Raw genomic sequence first — 10,511 nt, 5'->3', positions numbered from 1 at the left:
CCTTGTTAAATGATTGTTGATAATTATTGTGAGAAATCATTAACATGATCAGTGTCTTCACATAGATCAGGGGTGTCAAATCCGACCCGACTTACAATTATATTTGGACCGCGAGATAATTTTATAACGATCTATTATGATTGTTATTATATAAACACAAACTACAGATCCCATAATGCAGCGCTTCAGCTGTCTTACCGAACGCTAGACTACCTGAAAACATTCCAGCGTCAATCAAGTCGAGCTTCTGTTGATGTATTTAACCCTATTGTACAGTTATTGTGAAACAGCGCCTCACAGTGGTAAAGAGAAAAGCTGATTCTGAAAACAGCCTTTCAAAACCGATGGGATTCTGAGTGTATGTTTACTGACACTGCCGGTAAACACGTGTGTCTTATTTGTGGAGCGAATGTGGCTGTAATTAAGGAATTGAATCTAAAACAACACTACGAGACAAAACATCAGGAGAAGCTGAAAAACCTAAATGTAGAGCAGAAGATACAAAAAGTAGAAGAGTTAAAGAAGAATCAGACATTTCAGCAGATGTTTTTCACCAGAGAACAATCACAAAGTGAAGCTGGTGTGAAAGCAGAGGAGAAATCAGAGGCACATCAGCCGGTTATTTACTGAGGGAGAGTTTCTGAAGAGCAGCATGATGAAGCTGTGAGATGTCTGGTGTTTGACAGGAGATATTTTTATGGAGAGCAAAATATTTTAAGTTATTTAAAGTTTAAGATTATTTTTTATAAAATGGCATAAGAGCAAAGAAATCTGATTGTTTTGATTTGTTGTTATTTTAACATGAACTTAAAAGCACAATTAATATTTATTTGTTCAGGGTTTTTTTTGCAGCATGTTCATATTTCTAACTTGTATCATTTTGGCAGGATATATTTTTATGGAGAGCTATTTATTTAAAGTTAAAGTTTATTTATTCTAAAATAATATTCCTGTCTGTTTTTATTCATATTTATGTTAAAAAAACATTGTTTTAGTGTGGTTAATAAATGTTTATCCTGTTCGGCCCGCAACCTAAAGTGTGCTTTGAGTTTTGGCCCCTGTGCAATTGAGTGACACCGCTGATATAGATGAATATCATTAATTATTAATAAGAACATATAATTAAAGGTAAATTGACCAAATTTGTTATTTTAGAGTTGTGTATCAAACTGGTAGCCCTTTACATTAGTCAGTACCCAAGAAGTAGCTCTCGGTGTCAAAAAGGTTGGTGACCCCTGATATAGATGTACCCTGGACATGTCTAACACACAGTGTCTAAAACATGAATATCTACAGAAGCCATTATTATCTACAGAGTTCTGTTTAGAGTGAATGTGCAGTTTTTATTTATCCAGTCAGAGTCTAAAGAGTGAAATAAACAACTATTTCCTGTTATCAGGTTTTATAAAAGTACAGCTGTAGTGCTGCAGAAACACCACATGCTCTCCATATTTATACTGACAAACAAAAAGAGAAAATAAATTCTGGATGCAGTAAACATTCAGTAAATATTTATATAATGTATGTTCTTATTTGTGATGTGAAATTTTCATTAAATGTTCAAAAGCAGTGAATCAATTACTGTTATAAACATTGTTTCCCCAATTTGTGTTTGTTTCATCATATGCAGTTTGAAAACACACCAAAAAGTCAAACTAATAATTACCACATGATCATTTTAAATGGTGATTTACACATATAATTTTCTTATGTTGTGAAATAGAAATTGTGGCTTTACACAAACATTCATTCTTTAACTGTGCATCTTAAATTCTTTTCATTTCTCTCTACAGGTAAATGGAAGTGGATCAGCTTCAGCTCCAGTTTTTACTACGTCTCTAATGATTATAAGAGCTGGGAGGAGAGCAGACAGAACTGCAGGGACGAAGGAACAGATCTGATAATCATCAACAGCAGAGAGGAGCAGGTGAGAGAGAGAGAGAGAGAGAGAGAGAGAGAGAGAGAGAGAGAGAGAGTGTAATATGTGCTGTTGTTTGCAGGAGTTCATCAGTAAACACATCAGCAGTATCAGTGGGGTTTGGATTGGTCTGAGTGACAGAGATAAAGAGGGAGAGTGGAAATGGGTGGACGCTTCACCACTGACCTTCAAGTAAGAAATTATTTCTCTATTTTTATGATGCAATTAAATAAAATTAATCTTAATAAAGATTATTCTCTATTATACTCTTATTTTATATTGTTCTAATGCACATATCAGTAAACAGAGACTGAAATGTTTGAGTTAAATGTGTGGAAATTGAAGGAAACTGAACACTGAACTGATTCTGATTCTGTGGGTTTCAGGGACTGGGGTCAGTGGGAACCGGGTGGTAAAGAGAAAGAGAATTGTGTTGAAATGTACAAATCTTCAAAAAGCATAATCTGGAATGACAAGAACTGCTCTGAAAAACTAAACTGTATCTGTGAGAAAAATGTTTCTTCCTGAAGTGAAAATCACTTTTACACAACTTGAGCTGATTATATTCAGTATAAAGACAATATTTGGATGTGAATTGTGTCTCAGTGTCTGTTCTTGTTTTCTCAGAGTGCACAGAAACTGTTCGTCTTTTCCTCTATCTTATACTGTTACATTCCCACTGTGGTGAAACCTAACAGGAGTGTAGCAACAATAACTGTTTACTAGATCACAGCAGGGCTAACAGCAGCAGTAATGCTAACAACAGCAGTAATGCTAACAACAGCAGGTCTAACAGTAGTAACAGCAGGGCTAACAGCAGCAGCAATGCTAACAACACCATGGCTAGCCTCCAGTCCAGTAAGGCTAACACTCTGTTCTGGCACCGAGGTGGTGGAATGAACCTTTGTTAAAAAAAACTACAAGAGTTGTAGTCTGATTTGTCTTGAGTTTGTAATCAGTGTACCAGTGTAGATTTACTCACCACAGAGACTCAAATCACTTTTATATGTCACTCTGGACATGCTGAAAATGTAACAGGAGCAGGGATAACAGCGGGGGCGGGGCTAACACCGGCATTCTGATTGACAGGCGCCTCCACCTATAGTAGAACAGCAGAGCTCCAGAGGCAGCAGAATAAAACACTATGAGCATGTAGTGTATAAACACTTCCTCTGCAGTCTCTCTTTCTTCACTCTTTAAAAGTTAATAAGAATTAATACTGGGTTGCCATGTAACAGAATAACAAACTCCAAATCACAAACTCCTCTGTACTGAACACAGTAAATATGTAATAAATATTCTGCTCTTGTTGCGTGCAGATGTGTAACATACACATCATTATAAAACAACATTATTTTAGTATTTACAAAACTTCTAGATTTTAACATAAACATCTCTGGTAAATGTGAAAATTGCAATTCAAATGTCTTCACACTTTGAAGCCACTGATGCTTCTTATAGAGCCACATATGGCATTTATAGTGGCTTTCTAACTTTGGCCATATGATGTATAGAGTCATTTCCTCTGCCACCTCTCTTTTTTCACTCTCTTAAAATGAATGAGAACAAATTACTTGTTGACATGTTAGTAAAAACCACAAAGCACAAACCCCTCTTCCTCTCCAATAAGGGAAATTTCCTTTCCTTAAACCTTCTGTTACAAAGTAAATATTTAATAAATATCCTGGCCTCTGTGCATGTGAGTGTGTGCACGTGTGTGTGTGTGTGTGTGTGTGTGTGTGTGTGTGTGTGTGTGTGTGCACTCTGGATGTGATCTATGTGGTTATAGGTGTGAATTTCTTTTTCATTTCTTTAAAAGAGAGCAGGGTTAAATGCTAATTTTAGACCAGTGCCACCTCACAATACAGCTGCATGAAAACTTCTAAAAAAAAAAGTAAATACAAATAATTACATATTTACTGCAGGAACATGTCGACTATTTCATACGATTGAATTCAACCTGCTATAAATATACAAATCCATTTCATTTAAAATGTACATATTCTAATATCTTTCTGTAAAAAAATATTAAAACCAAAAATATGACAAATCAATGAATGTATAGCATTAGAAAACAACAATATTATTTCAGTATTTATAAAACTGCTAAGAAGAACATCTCTGGTAAGTGTGAGAATTGCAGCTCAAACATCTTCACCCTCTGACCATGAGCCACTGATGCTCCTCCTCTGATGATTCACTTCCTTTACTGACAGCAGCACATTTCATTCACTTCAACAGTAAAGAAGTGCAGCTTGTTTGTCACGTCCACACAGAGACACAGTCACTTTATTTATTAGGGAGTCTTTGTTCAGATTAAAGATGCTTTAGCGTTCTAATAGGGTGATGGTAGAAGTTATCAATGAGATTGCAGACAATGTTGAGGGTCAAGAATCCAGAGTCCGAGAAGTAAGATCTTAAAGCAGTGAGACGTCTACAAGCACAACACAAAGGTACAAAATGTTTTCATTCTCTTGCTAACATTTGTTTAGTATTTCACTTTGGAAAACGCCATTCTCGCTCTCTTCCCTGTGCAGAATTACTGCTTACCTGCTTTAAACGTTCCTTTCATGTGTCTGATGAGTGATTGTGCTTTAAGGGATAACACTTTAAGGTGTTTTTTCTAGGCAATGTTTCTCATGTATCAAAAGTAAAGAAATTAGTTCCCAACTCTCTGCACAGCTCTGTACTAAGTTTCACGTAAACATAAAGAGGGTGCAGGTTTCATCATGGCCACTGCAAAAAAGCCAGTAAGCGTTGGGGAAAAGGCCGTCCTTCTTCCCCATTTACATGTAAATCTCTGCAAGGTTCACACAGTATGAAACGGCAGGAAATAAAAAAATCCCCACAATTTTTAATCCTTGAACAAGATGATAACACAGTAATAAGTGAACTCAGACAACAGTTTTGTACATGTTTGAACCATTTGGTCACTTGTCCTGGAAAAACAGATAAGTGTATACATTCCAATTGGGTCACATGAAGACCAACAGATCTGTTTAAAAGAACAAAGTGATCCACAGCTCTGTAAACAGGTGCCCTCTACAGGCCATCAGTGATATTGCTCATTGTAATATCCTCTTTTCAGTAAGTAATCATTGAGACATTTGTTGTGGGCGGAGCTTAGGTGTAGGCAGAAAAATTCCCTGACTGCTTCACTAATGATAACCATTAATTTGTGTTCGTTTGTTAAACAATAACTGGTTAAAAGTCTATTTGATCAAACTATGTACGGTCATTTACTGTCCAGAAACACGATTGTTATTTGAAAAAGTTCTTTTTAACAGACACAGTCGCTGTTGATGAATTCACCTGACTCACCTAAGGCTTATCAGTTAGTGATATACAGTATATATATATATATATATATATATATATATATATATATATATATATATATATATATATATATACATACAGTGAGGAAAATAAGTATTTGAACATCCTGCTATTTTGCAAGTTCTCCCAATTAGAAAGCATGGAGGGGTCTGAAATTGTCATCGTAGGTGCATGTCCACTGTGAGACATAATCTGAAAAAAAAATCACAAATGTATGATTTTTAACTATTTATTTGTATGATACAGCTGCACATAAGTATTTGAACACCTGAGAAAGTCAATGTTAATATTTGGTACAGTAGCCTTTGTTTGCAATTACAGAGGTCAAACGTTTTTTGTAGTTTTTCACCAGGTTTGCACACACTGCAGGAGGGATTTTGGCCCACTCCTGGTGCAGAAGGGAACGGAACGCAAGGAAAGATATCCTCAACAGGGCAAGGAGGTACAGCAACATCCTCAGCAGGAAAGGGAGGAACAGCAACATCAACACTGGACTACATTTTTCAGAACCACTGCTGTAATGGGTGAGGATACATGCAAGTGCTAACAAACTGTGAATAGGATTTACATGCAGAATGACGTGACATGGTGTGCGAACCTGCAGGCCAGTGTTCATTACGACATAATTCTGATACCATGTTACTGAGAAACCACAAAGCATATAAATATTTTCAGATATACTGAGGGCAACTACTTCAAATGACAGAATTTAACCTGCTGTAAAGATATACATCAATTTAAATATCAGGCTAAATGTGTCATGATGTGTGTAATGATATTACAAGGAACGATATATAATAACTTGGTGCAATTTATTCATCATTATAACACAACCATATAATTTTGGCAATTGTTTAACTGCTAGACTTGTTTTCTGGTAAGAGTGAGAATCGCAGCTCAAATGCTTTCACACTTTGAACGCAAGCCACTGATGTTCCTCCTAAACCACATATGATAAATAAACACAGTTATGTCTCTTTTTGGCCGTATGGTGTATAAAGTGTAATTTCCTCTGCACTCTCTCTTTCCTTTTATTTCCTCTTTTTTTCCACTCTCTTGAAGTTAATGAGAGAAAAATTACTTAAAGAAATTGCTCTCTGTAAAAGAGAGCAGGGGTTAATGCTGGGCCAGTGGCACTTGTGTCTTGTAACCTCACAGTAAAGCTGCATAAAAGCGTCTGGAAAGGTAATACAAATAATTCCAGATCTACTGCAGAAACATGTCGTCTAATTTATATGACTGGATTTAACCTGCTATGAATATTTAAGTCAAATAAAAGCAGAAATTAAAAAGCCTAATAGTTTTGTTTCATTGTATTATGAGGAACAAAATTACGAGCGATAATGTTATTCAGGTATTTATATGACTGGTATGCGTGAGAATTGCTGCTCGAATGCTTTGAACATTGACCACAAGTCACTGATGCCCCTCCTCTGATTATCAACTTCCTCTAAATTCCCTAATTAACAACAGCACATTTAATTCACTGCACACAGAGTACAGAGGTGCAGCTGTCTGTCACGTCCACACAGAGACACAGTCACTTCATGTGTTATGAATCTTTTATAGATTAAAGATGCTTCATTCTTCTTCTGAGCAGGTGGACATGGTGGTGCATATCTATGAGAGTTTAGATGCTTTGGGTCAAGACCCCAACAGAGAGAAGGAAGATGCTGATGCAGGAAGAGAGAAGGCAGAGAGACGCCTACAAGCACAACATAGAGGTACAAAATGTTTAAGTTCAATTGCTAATATTTGCTCAGTATCTGGTTATGGTACACGACATTTGTGAGTATAATAAAATAAAACTATTATTATATAACATAAAATAATTGTTAAATATAATTATTTATACAAATTTAGCAGTCACACAATATATAGAATGATATTATTATTATTATTATTATTATTATTATTATTATTATTATTATTATTAAACCTTGAGGAGTGCGTTCTTGTAACGGGGGTCTGTGGACCCCACTTTGAGAACCTCTGACCTACATTATATGAACAAAAGTACTGAGGCTCCTTTTTTAAGAATTTAACATGTTTCAATCAGACCCATTTTGACAGGTGTATAAATTCAAGCAATGATCATGCAGTCTGCTTTTACAAATATTTGTGTAAATGATGACCATTTACCTCTAGGAGGAGACACTGCATGGGGCAGGTGTAACAGACTGACTGCAGTGTGTGCGGTGCTGCTGTGTGTCCTCCTGTTTGTGGTCTCCACTGTGCTGTGGATTAAATTCAACAACCTAAAAGCAGAGAGAGACCAATTACAGACCAGTTACAACACCCTAACTAAAGAGAGAGACCAGTTACAGAAAGAGAGAGATTTTAGTAAGTAGATAAATTTACCTTGAATTTTCTGCCCAACAGTTGAGTTCCCTCAGAAAAAACCTTTAACTCACATCCTCTTAAAAGTTCCACCATATTTCGTCATCAAGGCCTTACAATGACAATCTTATTAACACTGTAAAATTTAACGATTCTGTTCCATATCTTATAGCTAAATCTTACAGTGTTAATAAGATTGTCATTCTAAGGCCTTGATGACGAGCCTAGTTCTTGTATTATACTTGTATTAATTCACTATGAACTAAGCAGTGATTACTGAGTCTTAATGAGACTTACATTCCTCCTGGAGAACTAAACGTTATAACTGTTTATTATTAACACCTGATTAATTACTGATCACCTCAACATTTACTCCAAATGACTAAAGCTTCCCTTCCTCCTGGAGATAATAGATGTACCCTGGACATGTCTAAAACACAGTGTCTACAACATAAATATATACAGAAGTCTTTATTATCTACAGTTTAGAGTTCTGTTTAGAGTCAATGTGCTGTTCTAATTTGAGTGATTTTTAATTGTAAAATTTCCTATAAATGTTTTAAAATCTCCATTAAATGTTTTATTGTAGTGAATTATTTACCGTTATAAACATTGTTTCCCCACTTTGTGTTTGTTTAATCATATGCAGTGTGAAAACACACCAAAAAGTCAAACAAATAATAAAAAATAATCAATTTAAACACTTATAAATAGTAATTTCATGCTTATTAAATACTTTATCATATTATGTTGCTTATCTTGTGAAATAAAAAATGTGGCTTTACACAAACATTAGTTCATAAACTGTGTTTCCTAAATTCTCTCCATTTCTCTCTACAGGTAAATGGAAGTGGATCAGCTTCAGCTCCAGTTTTTACTACGTCTCTAATGATTATAAGAGCTGGGAGGAGAGCAGACAGAACTGCAGGGACGAAGGAGCAGATCTGATGATCATCAACAGCAGAGAGGAACAGGTGTGAGAGAGAGAGAGAGAGAGAGAGAGAGAGAGAGAGAGAGAGAGAGAGAGAGAGGTGTAATTTGTGCTGTTGTTTGCAGGAGTTCATCAGTAAACACATCATCAATATCAGTGGGGTTTGGATTGGTCTAAGTGACAGAGATAAAGAGGGAGAGTGGAAATGGGTGGACGCTTCACCACTGACCTTCAAGTAAGAAATTATTTCTCTATTTTTATGATGCAATAAAATAAAAATAATCTTAATGAAGATTATTCTCTATTATACTCTTATATTTTATATTGTTGAATGTACATATCAGTAAACAGAGACTGAAATGTTTGAGTTAAATGTGTGGAATTGAAGGAAACTGAACACTGAACTGATTCTGATTCTGTGGGTTTCAGGGACTGGGGTCAGTGGGAACCGGGTGGTAAAGAGGAAGAGAATTGTGGTGAAATTTACAAATCTTCAAACAGCATCATCTGGAATGACAAGAACTGCTCTGAAAAACTAAACTGTATCTGTGAGAAAAATGTTTCTTCCTAGAGTAAAAATCACTTTTACACAACTTGAGCTGATTATATTCAGTATAAAGACAATATTTGGATGTGAATTGTGTCTCAGTGTCTGTTCTTGTTTTGTCAGAGTGCACAGAAACTGTTCATGTCTTTTACTGTATCTCATACTGTTACATTCCCACTGTGGTGAAACCTAACAGGAGTGTAGCAACAATAACTGTTTACTAGATCATAGCAGGGCTAACAGCAGCAGTAATGCTAACTGTAGCAATAGGGCAAACAGCAGCAGGGATAACAACAGCGCGGCTAACAGCTGCAATGCTAACAGCAACAACAAGGCTAACAGCAGCAATGCTACCACCAAGGCTAGGGCTAACAACAATAAGCTTGGCAACAACAAGGCTAACGGCAACAATGCTAACACCAAGGCTAGCCTTCAGCAATGCGAACAACAAAAAGAATAACAGCAGGGCTAACAACAGCATGGCTAACAGGAGCAGGGCTAACAGCATCAATGCTAAAACCAAGATTATTAATAACAAGCCTAACAGCAGCAGGGCTACAACAGCAGTTGTAACATCACCAAGATTAGCAATAACAGCCGCAGCAAGGCTAACAGCGGGAGGGCTACATTTCCTCTATCTGACACTAACCCCCAGGGTGCTGATTTTAAACTCCAGGCTTAAATCAATAGAATTGAGATCATTTGAGTTTAAAGTCCATCTCAGTGTCTCTGTTAAAGCAGCAGAAAGATGAGCTCATAGCTACAGCACAGCGTATAAAGAGAGTTTATACAAATGTGGCAATGATGCAGCAATAGTTTGGGGAAGAACCACATATGAGTATAATGTACTTTTGTCCATATTGTGTATAAACAGTCATTTCCTCTGCAGCCTCTGTTTATTACTCCTTTAATCGTTAATAAGAATAAATACTGGGCTGCCTTTTTCATCAAAATCACAAACTCCTCTGTACTGAACACCATCGCAGAAGGGAAAATGTACAAATGTTACACAGTGAATAATAAATTAAAATCCTTCACTGTTCTGCATGCCTGTGTGTAATGAAAAGCCTACGAGCATCGTGTAATAATTTCACGAAGAACAGAAAGATGACAAACTGGTGCAATGTTTACACATCATTAAAATACAACAATGTTATACTGGAATTTACAAAACAATTAAGAAGATCTCTAGTAAGAGCGAGAATTGCAGCTCAAATGTCTTCACACTCTGACCACAACCCCTGATGCTCCTTCTAAAGACACTGGTGTTATATGTACAGTAAATATAATATGTATAAAGAGTCTCTGCAGTCTTTTTTTTTACTCTCTTGAAGTTAATAAGAGAAAAAATGAATTGCTTGCCATGTTATTAAAAACCACAAACACAAACTCCTCTGTCCTAAAGACGCTCCTGTGAAGAAAACCTACGGTTACAA

The 10,511-nt window shown here is 36.2% G+C and overlaps 1 protein-coding gene and 1 long non-coding RNA gene across 2 annotated transcripts in view; one reads left to right on the top strand and one right to left on the bottom strand.

Moving 5' to 3' along the window:
- Window positions 1-1,605: 1,605 nt before the first annotated feature.
- LOC124381395 lies at window positions 1,606-2,513 on the top strand. The gene is made up of 3 exons (XR_006924840.1): window positions 1,606-1,927; window positions 2,001-2,110; window positions 2,305-2,513. It is a non-coding gene; the product is annotated as an uncharacterized LOC124381395 (long non-coding RNA).
- A 4,116-nt stretch (window positions 2,514-6,629) lies between these two features.
- Window positions 6,630-10,511, bottom strand: part of LOC124381380 (hepatic lectin-like) — a 48,056-nt gene continuing 44,174 nt past the window's right edge. Inside the window, exons 6-7 of the mRNA XM_046842970.1 lie at window positions 7,400-7,515; window positions 6,630-6,962 (exon numbers count right to left, since the gene is read on the bottom strand). Coding sequence (XP_046698926.1) covers window positions 6,736-6,962; window positions 7,400-7,515 — 343 coding nt within the window. The 3' untranslated portion in view covers window positions 6,630-6,735. The remainder of the gene's footprint in view (window positions 6,963-7,399; window positions 7,516-10,511) is intronic.

This window comes from Silurus meridionalis, chromosome 28 (assembly GCF_014805685.1).
Source record: "Silurus meridionalis isolate SWU-2019-XX chromosome 28, ASM1480568v1, whole genome shotgun sequence".
Taxonomy (NCBI): domain Eukaryota; kingdom Metazoa; phylum Chordata; class Actinopteri; order Siluriformes; family Siluridae; genus Silurus; species Silurus meridionalis.
The sequence above is the reverse complement of the archived record's forward strand: the minus strand, read 5'-3'. Positions and strand labels throughout refer to the sequence as shown.